Here is an 18430-nt window from a genome sequence, read left to right as displayed (position 1 = left end):
ATAGGGTGGTTAACCTGGCTGAAAAACTCAATCGTTGTGAGTACTTGAACTTCTCTTAAAACAAAATATCTGAGAACATAGATAGATAGATAGAGAGAGAGAGAGAGAGAGAGAGAGAGAGAGAGAGAGAGAGAGAGAGAGCGAGAGAGAGAGAGAGAGAGAGAGAGAGAGAGAGAGAGAGAGAGAGAGAGAGAGAGAGAGAGAGAGAGACAGAGCAGACATTCTTGGATCTCCACGTGGGAAATCTTGCATCTCTTTCAGGCCCAGTGATGGAAACACAAGTGGGCTGGACATTCTGCCATAAAGAGCAAATGTTCAACTTAATAAAAAAATACATTTTCCCATCTCAAGATATTAAATAAATATTAAGTGCCAAATAAAGTAACAGGGTTGACCATAACAGGGTTGATGATTTAATCTTAAATCAACCATAAATCCCCTTGTGACAGGGGGAAAGGAAGCATGTTGTGTGCAACAGGGAGAGGCAATTGAATGCAAGCTTCACAAAAAAAAAGTTATTTAAAAAAACATTCCTAGGCTGTCTATCTATGGGTAACAGGGTTGATGTATTATGCTCGACCCACTCAGTTTTCCACCACAAAATACCAAAAAATGGCCTAAAATAGTAGAACCAGCTCACCTGCTTTTACATTATGATTTTATTATCAGATGTGCAATGTTTCTTTAGAATTTTAAAATATCAAATATCAAAGGGATGCAAAAGGAACTCTTTTTGTGGATTGACCCAGCTATGTGGCATGGGTAGACAGTGAGAGACCCCCTCGAAGGTCTCATTAAAAATATGTGTGCATTTGAAGGTCTCAATAAAGAAATGCATACATTCAAATGTCTCAATGAAGAGATGCATACATTCTAGCTATGATTAGACATGTACTATAGGAGCCTGTGAATTAGCCTAAGTAGTTGTTGATTTGTAAGGGGTTGGCAGAACTCGCATTTCACAGAGTCTGTTGAGGTATACTATATCCGAGGCTTGGTTAGGAAAGCCCCAAGGATTGTATAGTATAGTCATGCAGTTAAAATTGGTGTTCAGATAATTATTTATGTACTGTAGAGTATTAGAACGTTTTTGGAGGTTGTGAATAGGGCTGTTGCAGTGACCGTATTACCACCACACCGGCGGTCACGAGTCATGAAGGCAGTTAAATTCCACTTGACTGTTTAGTCACGGTAATTAGGCTTCTCCAAGCTCTGATGCTGCTGCTGGTCATTAGTAGCCTACCAAACTTGCTAACTGCCTGGTACTCAGCACTCTATTGTCCCTCTAATCACTCTGACATCAATGCAAATGTATTCTAAAATCTAATCAAATACTTCACGAGAGCCCATGAGCTCATGTGGCGCAATATTTCTATAGGCTATGCAATTGCGGGAGAAAACAGCTTACTATAGGCTAGGCCTGCTATATTTATTTCTAAACTTTCCTAATATTAAGCACATTGCTTATATCTACAACAGGAGTATAGCCTACCTGGCTGGCATGAAAATAAACCACGGGGAAAAGCGTCCTCCATTCGCTATTTAAGTGCATAGATGACATGTATTTTTTACCGCTGCCCCTGTTTCGAGACAGGTGGATGATAATGGTCCATTCTAAATCAAAACAAATGTCACACATATATTATTAGTATATGTAAAGACAAGATTAAATCAAGAATAGTCTGATGGGTGACAATATTAGCCTATCACTTGTGAATTATATATTATGACATTTACATTTACATTTTAGTCATTTAGCAGACGCTCTTATCCAGAGCGACTTACAGTTAGTTATCACTTGTGAATGATGCCCAGCATAAGAAACTGCCTTTTTTTGCGACTTGTTCTAATCATAGTGGCACACCTCATGTAGCCTAGCCCATAGGCCTATATGTTTTGATAGGTTTGTATCACAACTAAAGTGGCCAAATAACTTCTTAAAATTAAGCACATTAATCCGCTTTACAAGGGGAGTAGAGCCTAACTGGCATATAATAAGCAGCGTGTGAGTTTCAAGTTTGGGGAAGATAATTTTCACCATAAAAATGAACCTTTATAATAAAAGCATTACATGCATAATTGCATTTGCGGTCACTTTTGATAATGGTGTTTTCCACTAATGGAACATGTATGCACTCACTAACTGTAAGTCGCTCTGGATAAAAATGACAAAAAATTTAAACGTACAAAATGGAACATTATAGCCTACTACCACGTGCGCATTGCTGCGCTTATAATGTGAAGAAATAGTCTAATAGTTTATCAACATTTTAAGCTAAACGTTCGGATCTGTTGCGTCAGCCACATTGCATAAAAAATGTTTTTTGATGCTAGTGGTTGTATTAATTTGGGATCTATCGCATCCCACAACTGTCCCAGACTATGTTTGGAATATTTATTTCTCGCACAGAATAGAATAGGTCAACTTTTGTACTATGGCATAGGCTAGTGCTTTTGCTGTTCGTTAGGCCTACTCATCTTGTTGGCTGATAAAAAGTAAATGTGGACAGTTCTTCCAATATCTTCACCTCGGAATTGGATAAGGACGCGCGCAGTTGCGTCCCCGATGTGTCTGTCTTAACTTTTAGCCTGTGAGAAAGACCCGATCATGTGACGGAGAGCCGTGTGAGTGAGAGATGCTTTGGATTGCGCAGCACACTCTGGGAGAAGGGCACAACGCAGCACTCCGGGCCGCAAAAGGCATGGATTTTTTTAGGGTGCATTATGGCCACAAAGGGGACGCCACTGTGAAATTCGAGGCATTATCAAGTGCTTGTCAAATTGTGAATGAGAGACTATTGGAGTGTGTACAGCCTGCGCAAAAAACAAATCAGGTCTCCCCGACTTTTTTCAAATCATCATTAGTGTCATCATGCAGCCTTACAATGTATTAAAAATCAAAACAAATAGCCCAACGTTTGTAGAACAACTAAAGTTACATTAATGTGGTCCTCTGTAGCTCAACTGGTAGAGCACGGCGCTTGTAACGCCAAGGTAGTGGGTTCGATCCCCGGGACCACCCATACACAAAAATGTATGCATGCATGACTGTAAGTCGCTTTGGATAAAAGAGTCTGCTAAATGGCATATTATTATATTATTATTAATAACTCTAAATTAAGCATATAGGAGTACCTATTTATTTGTTAACCCCTCAACAGAGAATAGTGTGTGCGCTCCCTCAAATCGTTTGGAGAAAATATTTATATTTTATTCAGCTTTGTTCAATTGTATTCTTCATACTATAAAATAATGCCACGGAATTATAAGCAAATCTTGTCTGCTAAATGAACTAGTGTAGCCCACAGCCATTTGGCATAGCCACATCAGGACCTAACATAAGGACAACTCAGAGTATGCTATTCTTTTCTTCTGAAATAGACTACATTTTCTTCATATCATGCTTCTTTAGACCTGTCTAAAATAAATAATGGAATTTATTGTGAAGGTGTAGGCTATATTACATGGATTTATTATAGTTTTTTTAATGGATTGTAGGCTATGTGTTTATGTTAATTAACGGTCAATTACCGTGAGACCTACAGTTATTTGCTTGACAATCACCGGCTGACGAAATTCCGTGACCGCCACAGCCCTAGTTTTGAACAATATGCTATTTTAAACACAGGAGATCAAACTTTAATTTGACCTGGTGAAATGGTGCTGCCAACAGTAAATATACGGACCGAATATAACATTTAGACAAAATAATTTACACAAACTATATACAAAGTCTAAAATGTTGATACAGATTATAGATGAAGCCAAGTATCTGGCTTGGTGTGTGAAATAACAACTGTAACCGGTAGAGTGGACAACTGCCTGGGGCACGAACTGCTCAGTACACAGTGTGTAAGAATCCATTGAGCAGAAAACAATCAGCGCCGAGGCTCTTTTCCCTTACAAAAATGTACCATGTTTTTTTGGTCACTACCATGGCAGGAAAATACCATGGTACTGGTGCAAATACCATGGTATTTTCCTGCCATGTGGTAGTGACCAAAAAAACAGGATAGTACCATGGTAGTTTTTTCATTGTACTAGTTACCATGGTAAATTTTTTTACCAAAATTAACCATGGTAGTACAATGAAAAAAATGCCATGGTTTTGTACTAGCAGCATGTAGGGAAACATGAAAACATGGTAGTTGTTTACAATGTATTATGATGGTCTGTGTCCCACAGATTTTTGGGTAAAGTGACCAAAAACGTAGTAATTTATGGTACTCACATAATGCAACATTGGCTACTTGCTCTGCAATGGCAAAGCGTAGGCCTAGTACCCCCATAAACCCTTTTAGCTCAGAGTGAAAAACCACAGTGTAGTGTTTGAAACCTTCAAGATTTAAAATTGTTTATCTGGTGCTTCTCTCTTCAATACAGTTTTCAGTTGGCTCTCATTCAACTGAATTGGTTACTTTTATACAATCCTAAATAGGCAACATACAAAAAAAAAACAGTTTGTAAAAAGGTATTAATTATTATCTTATCTCACAGATACATTTTCAGAATGTAATTCTCAACATATCCCTAAAAACAGCTTACAATGTTTCCTTTTGTTTACACTCTGTGTGAACGTTCCTTGGTCCTGTCGCCACCATTACGAAAGGCTAGCTTGACTGGAGCTAACTTTAACCGATGTTAGCTTCTATGCTAATTAACTATTATAAATGAATTAAACCATCAAAACAGCATCAACACATAACTACAATTATTGTCATTACACTCCGCTTAACTTGGTGTTTCATATCCTATGCTTTATAACTCGCTCACCGTGATGATAACATTTAAATATTTTGTTAATCTGGTTCTTCAGTTTTCAGTTGCCTTGGCTCTGTCTCATTCAACTGACTACTAGGCATGCTAACTGTAGAGTGAGAGCACATGAAGCAACCACTAGAGCGAGCGGCTCCCTCTGCGGGCCAAAACAAGTACAACACCCTTGACTATAAATACTGTAAATGATTACAAAATTCCAAAGACTAGGCTACCATATATCTCACGTTCTCCCACATTTCAATTTGGCAACACGGGAACACAAACATGAGCAAAAAAACGGTACTGTTAATACAGAAAGTATTACCCCTTTTTCACAGCAACTATTTCCCTTTTTCTTTGATGTTACAGACAAACTAGGACCAACAATCAAATCGAATCAAAACAAATTGTATTGGTCACATACACATTTTTAGCAGATGTTATTGCGGGTGTAGCGAAATGCCTTTGTTCCTAGCTCCAACAGTGCAGTAGTATCTAACAATTCACAACAATACACACAAATCTAAAAGTAAAATAGTGGAATTAAGAAACATATCAATATTAGGACGAGCAATGTCGGAGTAGCATTACTAAAATACAGTAGAATAGAATACAGTATATACATATGAGATGAGTAAAGCAGTATGTAAACATTATTAAAGTGACTAGTGTTCCATTATTAAAGTGGTCAGTGATTCCATGTCTTTGTATATATGTAACAGGGTTGGTTATGTTTCCACTTGCCTCTAATGAAATGTGTATTTAATGTTCAAGCACTCTTATTGGTTGGTTCAATTCCGATGACAATAAGGCGTGTTATTATTGGCCCCGCTTGCAGATAGGGGGAGATTGCGAACATCAGGTCTCCCCAGTATGAAAATGTGATGCAAGGGGTAGGTCACGTTCTGAATACTGTATTCTATTTCTATATTTTACAATGTGTACAAGTTTGCTGTACATTCCTGATTTATACATATGTGGGTATATGGTACCTGTTAGGGATTGAGGGGCTTTCTGGGATGTGCTTGCTGTATATAAATGTGTTACCTTGCATGCACCGATGTAATGGTCACATAAGCTCACTGCTAACACAGTTGTTTTCATGCTACAGATTTTACCATCGACAGCCATCAACATCATTAAGCCCTGCACAAGTAGCGTGCTGTTTCCTATTTAATCAAAGGCATTTACACATGTTATATTTTATATTGTATTTTTGTATTTTGTTTATGCCCCAGTATGAAAATGTGATGCAAGGGATTTTACCATCGACAGCCATCAACATCATTAAGTGCTGCACAACTTACATGCTGTTTCCTATTTAATCACAGATAATAAATAACAATCAACTGGGACCACTGGCTGGGGTGATTTCTTTTAACTAAACACAACGCAAGGAGAGTACGATTAACATCTGTTACATATATGGCAGCAGCCTCTAAGGTGCAGGGTTGAGTAACCGGGTGGTAGCCGGCTAGTAATGGCTATTTAACAGTCTGAAGGCCTTGAGATAAAAGCTGTCTTTCAGTCTCTCGGTCCCAGCTTTGATGCACCTGTACTGACCTCACCTTCTGGATGATAGCGGGGTGAACAGGCCGCGGCTCGGCTGGTTGATGTCCTTGATTATATTTTTGGCCTTCCTGTGACATCGGGTGCTGTAGGTGTCCTGGAGGGCAGGCAGTGTGCCCCTGGTGATGCGTTGGGCAGACTGCACCATCCTCTGGAGAGCCCTGTGGTTGTGGGCGGTGCAGTTGCCGTACCAGGCGGTGATACAGCCCACAGGATGCTCTCAATTGTGCATCTGTAAAAGTTTGTGAGGGTCTTAGGGACCAAGCCAAATTTCTTCAGCCTCCTGAGGTTGAATAGGCGCTGTTGACCCTACTTCACCACACTACCACACTGTCTGTGTGGGTGGACCATTTCAGATTGTCAGTGATGAGTACGCCGAGGAACTTTAAGCTTTCCACCTACTCCACTGCGGTCCCATCGATGTGGATAGGGGCGTGCTCCCTCTGCTAATTCCTGAAGTCCACGATCAATAGTTGGCTGCCTATGACTTTATCAGAAACTTGCCCATGCTGGTATATAAATTCATCAATATAATACCAACCAACCTCTTTTGACCTTGCACTATGGTAATGCAAAATTAATAAAGATGGTACCATATGATATTTTTTGGTATAATTTATCGTAATTGTGCGTTACCATGGTAGAATGTATAATGCAGTTTAAAACCATGGTATTTCCATTATCCACATCTATACCATGGTATAAATAAGGCAATACCATGGTATTATTATAGGTGCATGGCAGTAACATCATACTTCAAGGCTAAAACCATGGTACATTTCCATGATTCATACGTATAGTATTAAGTGAATATACCATAGTAGTACCATGGTATGAATGAAAGCACCATAGTAGTACCATGATACATTTTTACAGAGCCTGTAAATAAAGAGCTGTCAGTGCAGGGTGTTTACAGCTCATTGTTTTAGTGCCTCTGACCTGCACCCCTCGTCAATAAAAGGTTGCCGCGGCAGACTGGTGGCCGAGCCATCCTCGTTTGCAATGCAAATAGCCTAGCGGTAGTAAAGACGGAAGAAGAGGAAGGGGGGACATCTGTGCCTGAAGCACACGCTGCTGATGGCCCTGTGTCACGCATGAATGCCTGGGCACAGCCTGTGCAGGCTGGTCCTCCTGGTCCATCACGGCAGGTAGCCTAGCGGTTAAGAGCATTGGGCCAGTAATTGAAAGGTCACTGGTTTGAATCCCTGAGCCGACTATGTGAAAAATCGGCCAATGTGCCCTTGTTCAAGGCACTTAACCCTAACTGCTCCTGTAAGTCTGCTAATTGACGAAAAAAAAGTATGTTTTATCCTCCCTCTCACCATCATCAGCTACCTCAGTATTATGTCATTATCTATCCGCCCATCTGTATTATATAGTCCCCCCACCACACACGTCATTACCCCTCAGCATAATCAGCAAGAGAGAAGCCGAGAGAGAAAGAGAGAGATACGGGGACAGAGAGAACAATAGGGATGAAAAGAAATAGCGTGAAATATAGGGATATAGGGATACAGGGATTTGATTTTTTCCGCTCTCCCTCCCCCCTTTCTGTTTCTCCCATACTGCCTCTCAACCCCCACCCCTGACACCATGCGCCAAGAGTGAGCGGAGCGTTTACCGGTAAATTTTTTTGAAAAAAATGGTATAATGTTCATCTCACTCCCACAGTGGAGAAAGTGATGCTGCGGCCCAAGGAAATGGCAGGTGCTGGTGCCCCAATCTACTTAAAACACATTCCTTTGTGCTTCGAGCAGGTCAGACTGATTCAGACTAGAGCAGTATGGCCGTGAGTCAGGCAATCAGTAAGACAGGCATAGGTTTGTCATAGTGTCAGGTAAAGTATGGGCTTGTTGCTAAGAGGGTAAGAAATAAGTTGGTCAGGAGCAGTGTCTTCAAAGGGTCATCCGAAGTGGGCAAAATTGGTTGAATTTATGTGATTATGAGGTCTTTTGGGACATCATGGTCAGGTTGTATACTAGTTGTATAAGGAGGTTTTGTCCACATCTTTTTAGCAACCAGAAAAATAAGTATTTATCTGGTAGTATTCTGGTTATCTGATTAACCAGAAAACAACCCAAATATGTCCCATGATGTCTTGATCTTGTAAAGAAAGAAGAAGACATCTCTACCTGGTTTCCTGAGCTCTTTGATGCATTTTAGACACTTCAAACCATACTTCCTTCTGATTTATTTTTGACCTATTTTATTTGCCATTTATTTGTGTGTTATTCGGTGCGTTTATATGGGCTAATAGGTCGTTATCAACCAACCGTCACAATAAGGTGCAGAGCATTCCATTTGCCTATTGGGGGGCAAGGAGACCTTCAGCTCTGCAAAAACCATTGACAACTGCTAGCCGTTTTCAAGGGATTGTTAAATAAATATTAACTATTTGGTTGTAATATTGTCATCTCTTGAAGAGCATAGTCAGAAGTAAAAATGTCAGATTATTCCATGCAAAACAATTGCGCACATTTAGCTCTATCATCAGAGTTATACAGAAAGCAACTGCATGCTATTCATGATTAGTAAACATCAATTGATCATGTAATTTCAGATACGTGAGGGTAGCCTCACGATATCTCAATATTGGCAACCATTCATTTGGTATTTCAGTGATATAAAATAAATGTGAACTATACCTGAGTGGTTTAGGTTAATTTCCCATTCTTTGTTGGCTCTGCCTCTTAAGCAGCAGAAGGGCGCATTTGTAGATGTACTGTTAGCTGATAATGTAACCTTTGCAAGCTACCATTAGAAACTTTGTACAGTTGGCTAAACATAGTTGATATAGTGGGCATAGCAGACCTAATGTATTTTTTTCTCCAACCTACTTAGGCCTACCTAGCGAAGTTAGCTATCATTATACCCTTTTCAACATTGTTTTTAAGAGTATTTTATAACGATTGCTAGTGACAGACATGATAGGCTACATTTGTATTTGTATTTGTATTTATTATGGATCCCCATTAGCTGCTGCCAAGGCAGCAGCTACTCATTTACATTTACGTCATTTAGCAGACGCTCTTATCCAGAGCGACTTACAAATTGGTGCATTCACCTTATGATAGCCAGTGGGACAACCACTTTACAATATATCACATTCTCTTCCTGGGGTCCAGCAAAATTAAGGCAGTTCATACAATTTTTAAAACATTACAATACATTTACAGATTTCACAACACACTGTGTGCCCTCAGGCCCCTACTCCACCACTACCACATATCTACAGTACAAAACTCCATGTGTACGTGTGTGTATAGTGCGTATGTTATGGTTTGTGTGTATGCATGTGTCTGCGCCTATGTTTGTGTTGCTTCACAGTCCCTGCTGTTCCATAATGTGTTTTTTAAATGTGTTTTTTAAATCTAATTTTACTACTTGCATCAGTTACTTGATGTGGAATGGAGTTCCATTTAGTCACGGCTCAATGTAGTACTGTACGCCTCCCATAGTCTGTTCTGGACTTGGGGACTGTGAAGAGACCTCTGGTGGCATGTCTTGTGGGGTATGCATGGGTGACCGAGCTGTGCGCCAGTACCTCAAACAGACAGCTCAGTGCACCCAACATGTCAACAACTCTCATAAACACAAGTAGTGATGAAGTCAATATATCTTCCACTTTGAGCCAGGAGAGATCAACATGCATATTATTAATATTAGTTCTCTGTGTACATCCAAGGGTCAGCCGTGCTTCACTGTTCTGAGCCAATTACAATTTTCCTTATTTGTGGCACCTGACCACATGACTGAACAGTAGTCCAGGTGTGACAAAACTAGGGCCTGTAGGACCTGCCTTGTTGACAGTGCTGTTTAGAAGGTAGAATCGCGATTTATTATGGACATACTTCTCCCCATCTTAGCTACTGTTGTATCAATATGTATTGACCATGACAGTTTACAATCAAGGGTTACTCCAAGCAGTTTAGTCACCTCAACTTGCTCAATTTCCACATTATTTATTACAAGATTTAGTCGAGGTTTAGGGTTTAATGAATGATTTGTCCCAAATACAATGCTTTTAGTTTGAGAAATATTTAGGACTAGCTTATTCCTTGCCACCCACTCTGAAACTAACTGCAACTCTTTGTTAAGTGTTGCAGTCATTTCAGTCACTGTAGTAGCTGACATGTATAGTGTTGAGTCATCCGCATGCATAGACACTCTGGCTTTACTTAAATCCAGTGGCATGTCATTAGTAAAGATTGAAAAAAGTAGTGGGCCTAGACAGCTGCCCTGGGGAATTCCTGATTCTACCTGGATTATGTTGGAGAGGCTTCCATTAAAGAACACCCTCTTTGTTCTGTTAGACAGGTAACTCTGTATCCACCATATAGCAGGTGGAGCAAAGCCATACCACATACGTTTTTCGGCAGCAGACTATGATCAATAATGTCAAAAGCCTCACTGAAGTCTAACAAAACAGCCCCCACAATCTTTTTATCATCAATTTCTCTCAGCCAATCATCAGCCATTTGTGTAAGTGCTGTGTTTGTTGAATGTCCTTCTCTATAAGCATGCTGAAAGTTTGTTGTCAATTTGTTTACTGTAAAATAGCATTGTATCTGGTCAAACACATTTTTCCCCAATAGTTTACTAAGGGTTGGTAACAGGCTAATTGGTTGGCTATTTGAGCCAGTAAAGGGGGCTTTACTATTTTTAGGTAGCATAATTACTTTTGTGTCCCTCCAAGACTGGGGGCACACACATTCTAGTAGTCTTAAATTGAAAATATGGCAAATAGGAGTGGCAATATCGTCTACTAATATCCTCAGTAATTTTCCATTCAAGTTGTCAGACCCCGGTGGCTTGTCATTGTTGATAGACAACAATACTTTTTTCACCTCTTCCACACTCACTTTACGGAATTCAAAATTACAATGCTTGTCTTTCATAATTTGGTCAGATATACTTGGCTGTGTAGTGTCAGCAATTGTTGCTGGCATGTCGTGCATAAATTTGCTAATCTTGCCAATGAAAAAATAATTAAAGTATTTGGCAATATCAGTTGGTTTTGTGATGAATGAGCCATCTGATTCAATGAATGATGGAGCTGAGTTTGCCTTTTTTCCAAAACTTTCATTTAAGGTGCTCCAAAGCTTTTTACTATCATTCTTTATGTCATTAGCTTTGTTTCATAGTGTAGTTTCTTCTTCTTTTTATTCAGTTTAGTCCAATTATTTCTCAATTTGCAATACGTTTGCCAATTGGTTGTGCAGCCAGACTTATTTGCCATTCCTTTTGCCTCATCCCTCTCAACCATACTATTTTTCAATTCCTCATCAATCCACAGGGATTTAACAGTTTTACAGTCGTTTTCTTAATGGGTGCATGCTTATTAGTAACTGGAATAAGCAATTTCATAAATGTGTCAAGTTTGCTCGTCATTACACACCATGGACCAACATATATTCTTTACATCAACAACATAGGAATCACTATAAAACGTATTGTATGACCTCTTATACACAATATTAGGCCCAGCCTTTGGAACTTTGGTTTTCCTAGATATGGCTACTATATTGTGATCACTACATCCAATGGATTTGGATACTGCTTTCAAACAAATCTCTGCAGCATTTGTAAAGATATGATCAAAACATGTTGATGATTTCATTCCTGTACTGTTTGTTACTATCCTGGTAGGTTGACTGATAACCTGAACCAGATTGCAGGCACTGGTTACAGTTTGAAGCTTTCTCTTGAGTGGGCAGCCTGATGAACGGCAGTCAATATTTAAATCACCCAGAAAGTATATCTCTCTATTGATATCACATACATTATCAAGCATTTCACACGTTATCCAGATACTGACTGTTAGTACTTGGTGGTCTATAGCAGCTTCCCACCAGAATGGGCTTTAGGTGAGGCAGATGAACCTGTAGCCATATTACTTCAACAGTATTTAACATGAGATCCTCTCTAATCTTCACAGGAATGTGGTTCTGAATATAAACAGCAACACCTCCATCATCGGCATTTCTATCTTTTCTGTAAATGTTATAACCTTGTATTGCTACCACTGTATCATCAAAGATATTATCTAAGTGAGTCAGAATATGAATGTCATCTGTTACTAGTAAATTATTGATTTCATGAACCTTGTTTCATAAGCTCCATATGTGTAAGTGGGCTATTTTGAGCAGTTTTCTTCTGGGATGCTTACATGTTTTTATTGCTTTACTGGGAAGCTTAGCAGCAGTAAATGTGGTCATGTTCTTTATGTTAGTGCAGGGTGAGCTGCACACAGTGGCCTTCCTCCTCATGCACACCAGCTCAGTGCTAACGTATAACTCTGGTTCCTAGGCACATGATTCCTGCATACAATAGCTGTAGGATCAGCAGAGGCATTCAGGGCAGTTAGACGGATATAAATTAGGTTACTTATATTGTGTCTACCGACACCCCTGGTGTAATGTACATTTGCTGAAGCATTTTGACAACTCTGCGTCACAATGGTAGGGATTAGCTGAGCTGGGCTTGGGTCATTGCTAAGTCATTGTCTTAACGCAGCCTTATAATGCTGTGAAAGGATCCAGGAACCCAAATGATTTGGGTGGAGCCAATCCTCCTTATGAAACGTGTTTTGTTTCCAAAGGGTATCGAAATTGTCAACAAAAGTTACATCCATTGAGCTGCAATAATCACGTAGCCAGTTGTGAAGAGTAAGAATGCTGCTAAAGCGTTCAATGCCACGATTCAGAGAGGGCACAGGGCCAGATATGATGGGTTTTTTGTTAGTGTCTAGCAGAGAGTCAAGCAGTTCTTTAAAATCCAGTTTCAACTGTTCAGAGCTGCCCTTCATAGTGTCATTAAAACCCACATGGACTACGATAGAATCGATTTCCATGTCCTGACTTAGTACATTGGGCAGCTTAGTAATGTAATTTACTCGAGCTCTGGGATAGGACATTGTTTTTGCACCAGGAACGGTCACATTTCTTACCATGGAGCTGCCCAAAATCACGGCTGGCGAGAAGGATGAGGAAACCGCCCACTCCCACTCTTCACAGGATGCAGGCCTCTGACAGATGGAGAAGCCCCGCTCGATCTGGAGCAGGGACGGAAGGTTGCCGACGTCGACTTCGAAATCGTAGTAGTAGGCACTGCGGCCGCAGACACAGGCATCCCCAGCGATGAAGGTGCAGGAAGATCAGGCTCCAGGATGGCGAAACTATTAGTTGTTTGTATCTGCATCGGGCTTCTTGTTGGGAGAGTAGACTGCTTTGCGGGAGGTCACTGTCTTCGGCTTCCACGGCTCGTGACATGTGACCATCGTTGATTGCCTTTCTCTTCATGCTGTGCTCCTTTGATGGCGCTATCAAATGGGGGAGCTCCGGTTAACATCGGCCAGTCGGATAATGACAAACGACAAGGCGGAGATGCATCCAACAAACCCACACTCGTTCAGAGCCCTCTGCTGCGTATTTCACCATCTACGTCAACTTCCCTGATTACACGGTAGTTCCCCAGTGTAAGGCGCTGGTAGATTCAGGCGCCGCTGGGAACTTTATGGACATGTCTTTAGCTCTTAGTCTACGTATTACATTGGTTCCCCTGTCCATTCCATTGCCCATCAAAGCACTTGACAGTTGACCATTAGGGTCAGGTTTTGTTAGGGAGGTTACAGCACCAGTCACTATGATTACGCAGGAGACCCATAGTGAGCAAATCACCTTTCATATTATTGAGTCCCCTGATTTCCCTGTTGTGTTGAGCCTTCCATGGCTAGCACTACATGACCCCACCTTTTCATGGCCGCAGAGGGTTCTCACGGGGTGGTCGCGAGAGGGTCAGGGTAGGTGTCTAGCTGTTTCCGTTGGTGCGACCACGGTGGAAAGTCCAGACACTACCTCCACGTTGCGCATTCCCCCCCAAATACCTTGATTTGGCACACACATTTTCCAAAACGCAGGCGACCAAATTACCACCCCATCGGGCACGGGATTGCGCGATAAACCTCCAATTAGATGCTGTGCATCCCAGGAGTCATGTATATCCCCTGTCGCAGGCTGAAACGGAGGCTATGGAGATATACGTCTCCGAGTACCTGCATCAGGGGTTCATACGTCCCTCCAATTCACCCGCCTCCTCAAATTTATTTTTCGTGAAGAAGAAAGATGGGGGTCTGCGCCATTGCATTGATTACCGTGCACTTAATCAAACTACCATTTGCTATAGTTACCCTCTACCCCTCATTTCCTCTGTTATCGAATCAATGCATGGGGCGCGCTTCTTCATGAAATTAGATCTCAGGAGTGCGTACAACCTGGTGCGTGTCCGGGAAGGGGACGAATGGAAGACAGCATTTAGCACAACCACGGGGCATTATGAAAACCTGGTGATGCCGTACAGGTTGATGAATGCTCCATCAGTATTCCTGTCCTTTGGGAACGAGGTGTTTCGGGACATGCTTGGTCGCAGTGTGGTGGTCTACATCGATGACATCCTGGTGTATTCCGCTACGCACGCCGAGCATGTGTCCCTGGTTCACAGAGTGCTTGGCCGACTGTTGGAGCATGACCTGTATGCCAAGGCTGAAAAATGTCTGTTCTTCCAACAATCCGTCTCCTTCCTCGGATACCACATCACCACTTCAGGTGTGGAAATGGAGGGAGACCGCATTTCAGCCGTGCGTAATTGGCCGACTCCAACCACGGTAAAGGAGGTGCAGCGCTTCATTGGCTTTGCCAATTACTATCAGAGGTTTATCCGGGGCTTTGGCAAGGTCGCAGCCCCAATCACCTCTCTGTTGAAGGGTGGGCCGTCCCGGCTCCGCTGGTCTGCTGAGGCTGACAGGGCTTTCAGTAACCTGAGGGCTCTGTTCACCTCAGCCCCGGTACTGGTCCATCCCGATCCATCATTACCATTCGTAGTGGAGGTGGACGCGTCCGAGGTAGGGGTAGGCGCTGTCCTATCCCAACGCTCGGGTACGCGACCCAAGCTCCGCCCCTGTGCCTTCTTCTCTAAGAAGCTCAGCCCGGCGGAGCAGAACTATGACGTTGGTGATCGGGAGCTGTTAGCTGTTGTCAGAGCCCTTACAGCGTGGAGGCACTGGCTCGAGGGGGCAAAACACCCTTTCCTCATCTGGACTGACCACCGTAACCTGGAGTACATCCGGGCAGCGAGGAGGGTGAACCGTCGCCAGGACTGGGCCTTGTTCTTCACCCGGTTTGATTTCACGCTGTCCTATAAACCAGGCACGAAGAACGTGAAGGCAGACGCACTGTCACGGCTGTACGACTCAGAGCAGAGGCCCATTGACAACACCCCCATACTCCCAGCCTCCTGCATTGTGGCGCCGGTGGTGTGGGCGGTGGACGCGGACATAGAGCGGGCGTTACGCACAGAGCCATACCCACCTCAGTGCCCCGCTGGGCTTCGGTACGTGCCGTCTAGTGTCCGTGATCATCATATCTATTGGGCACACACGTCCCCCTCCTCTGGTCACCCAGGCATCGGCCGTACAGTGCGCTACCTGACCGGGAAGTACTGGTGGCCTACCTTGGCTAAGGACTTGAGGGTGTATGTCACCTCCTGCTCAATGTGCACCCAGAGTAAGGCACCTAGGCACCTTCCAGCGGGTAAGTTACATCCCTTACAAGTTCCACAACGGCCATGATCCACTTATCCATTAATTTTCTAACTGATTTTCCCCTCTCTCAGGGTAACACCACCATCCTGGTTGTTGTGGACCACTTCTCTAAAGCCTGCCGCCTCCTTCCTCTGCCCGGTCTCCCAATGGCCCTGCAAACTGCGGAAACTCTGTTTACTCACGTCTTCTGGCACTACGGGGTGTCAGAGGACATAGTGTCTGACCGTGGTCCCCAGTTTACGTCCAGTGTCTGGAAGGCGTTCATGGAATGTCTGGGGGTCTCGGTCAGCCTGACCTCTGGGTTTCACCCCAAATCTAATGAGTAGGTGGAACGGGTGAATCAGGATGTTGGTAGGTTCTTGCGTTGTTACTGCCAGCACCGGACGGGGAGAGGTCGGTGTTCTTGCCATGGGCTGAATATGCCCAGAACTCTCTCCGCCACTCCTCCACTAACCTGTCACCATTTCAATGTGTTTTAGAGCCAGACCGAAGCTCCTACGGTGGACGACTGGTTTCGGCATGCGAAGGAGACGTGGAACGCCGCCCACGTCCACCTCCAGCGCATCGTTGACCGCCACCGCAGTGACGTCCCGGTCTTTGTACCGGGTGATCGGGTCTGGCTCTCGACCCGGAACCTGCCCCTCTGCCTGTCCTTCCGGAAGCAGAGCCTGTGGTTTGTGGGGCCGTTCAAAGTCCTGAGGAGAGTTACCGAGGTTACGTATAGGTTGCTGCTCCCTCCTGATTACCGTATTAACCCCTTGTTTCATGTATCTCTCCTCAGGCTGGTGGTGGCTGGTCCATTCCAGGAGTCTGAGGTGCGGGAGGTCCCGGACATCGAGGGGGCCCCGGCGTACTCTGTCCATTCCATCCTGGATTCGAGGCATCGGGTGTGGGGCCTTCTGTACCTCGTGGCGTGGAAGGGGTACGGTCCGGAGGAGCGGTGCTGGGTCCTGGTGAAGAATGTCCTCGATCCCTCCCTGTTGCGGAATTTCCACCGTCTCCATCCGGATCGCCCTACTCCGCGTCCTCCTGGCCATCCCTGAGGCCGGTGTCGGCACGCTGCTGTCACACTTCCTCCGAAGCTGCCTCCTCTCCTTGTTCGGGTAGGCTTCGGCGTTCGCTGTCACCGGCCTTCTAGCCACTGCCACTCCTCTTCTCATCATTCAATTTCTTTTGTCTTGTTTTTTACACACAACTGGTTCATATATCCTCATCAGTCCCTGTATAAGTATTCCCTCTGCCCCCCATGTCTTTGTGTGTGATTGTTTCCATGTGGAGGTGTCGATAGCTCGGTGGAGCATTATGTACTTTATCACCGGGATATTCATCCGTATGTTTTGTTTTTCCCAGTGCGCCGTTAAGTCGCACTGTAGTTGTTTTATGCATTGCTGCGAACCGCTGCATTGGCAGAATAAACCATTATTCTGTGATTTACACCCCCTGCGCCTGACTCCGTCCAAATCACCTGCTACACAGTACACTACCAGTCAAAAGGTTGACCTACTCATTCAAGGATTTTTCTTTATTTTTACTATTTTCTACATTGTATAATAATAGTAAAGACATATAAACTATAAAATAACACATATGGAAACATGTAGTAACCAAAAAATTTAAAACAAATCAAAATATATTTTATATTTAAGATTCTTCAAAGAGCCACCCTTTGCCTTGATGACACCTTTGCACACTCTTGGCATTCTCTCAACCAGCTTCACCTGGAATGGTTTTCCAACAGTCTTGAAGGAGTTCCCATATACAGTGGCTTGTGAAAGTATTCATCCCCCTTGGCATTTTTCCTATTTTATTGTCTTACAACCAGGAATTAAAATGGATTTTTGGGGGGTTTGTATCATTTGATTTACACAACATGCCTACCACTTTGAACATGCAAAATATTTTTTATTGACAAAAAAACTGAAAACTTGAGCGTGCATACCTATTTACCACCCCAAAGTCAATACTTTGTAGAGCCACCTTTTGCAGCAATTAAAGCTGCAAGTCTCTTAGAGTATGCCTCTATAAGCTTAGCACATCTAGCCACTGGAATTTTTGCCCATTCTTCAAGGAAAAACTGCTCCAGCTCCTCGTTGGATGGGTTCCGCTGGTGTACAGCAATCTTTAAGTCATACCACAGATTCTCAATTGGATTGAGGTCTGGGCTTTGACTAGGCCATTCCAAGACATTTAAATGTTTCCCCTTAACCACTTGAATGTTGCTTTAGCAGTATGCTTAGGGTCATTGTCCTGCTCGAAGGTCTACCTCCTTCCCAGTCTCAAATCTCTGGAAGACTGAAACAGGTTTCTCTCAAGAATGTCCCTGTATTTAGTGCCATCCATCATTCCTTCAATTCTGACCAGTTTCCCAGTCCCTGCCGATGAAAAACATCCCCACAGCATGATGCTGCCACCACCATGCTTCACTGTGGGGATGGTGTTCTCGGGGTGATGAGAGGTGTTGGGTTTGCGCCAGACATAGCATTTTTCTTGATGGCCAAAAACCTC

The 18430-nt window shown here is 43.1% G+C and overlaps 1 protein-coding gene across 1 annotated transcript in view; it reads right to left on the bottom strand.

Moving 5' to 3' along the window:
• gmnc (geminin coiled-coil domain containing) overlaps positions 1-16962 on the bottom strand; it is a gene marked incomplete at both ends in the record, with an annotated part of 72301 nt that extends 55339 nt beyond the window's left edge. The window contains one exon of the mRNA XM_084142623.1: positions 16831-16962. Coding sequence (XP_083998749.1) covers positions 16831-16962 — 132 coding nt within the window. The remainder of the gene's footprint in view (positions 1-16830) is intronic.
• Positions 16963-18430: the final 1468 nt, after the last annotated feature.

The sequence above is a fragment of the Coregonus lavaretus genome, assembly GCF_964263955.1.
Source record: "Coregonus lavaretus genome assembly, chromosome: 26".
NCBI lineage: Eukaryota > Metazoa > Chordata > Actinopteri > Salmoniformes > Salmonidae > Coregonus > Coregonus lavaretus.
This window is presented reverse-complemented; position numbering and strand designations above follow the sequence as displayed.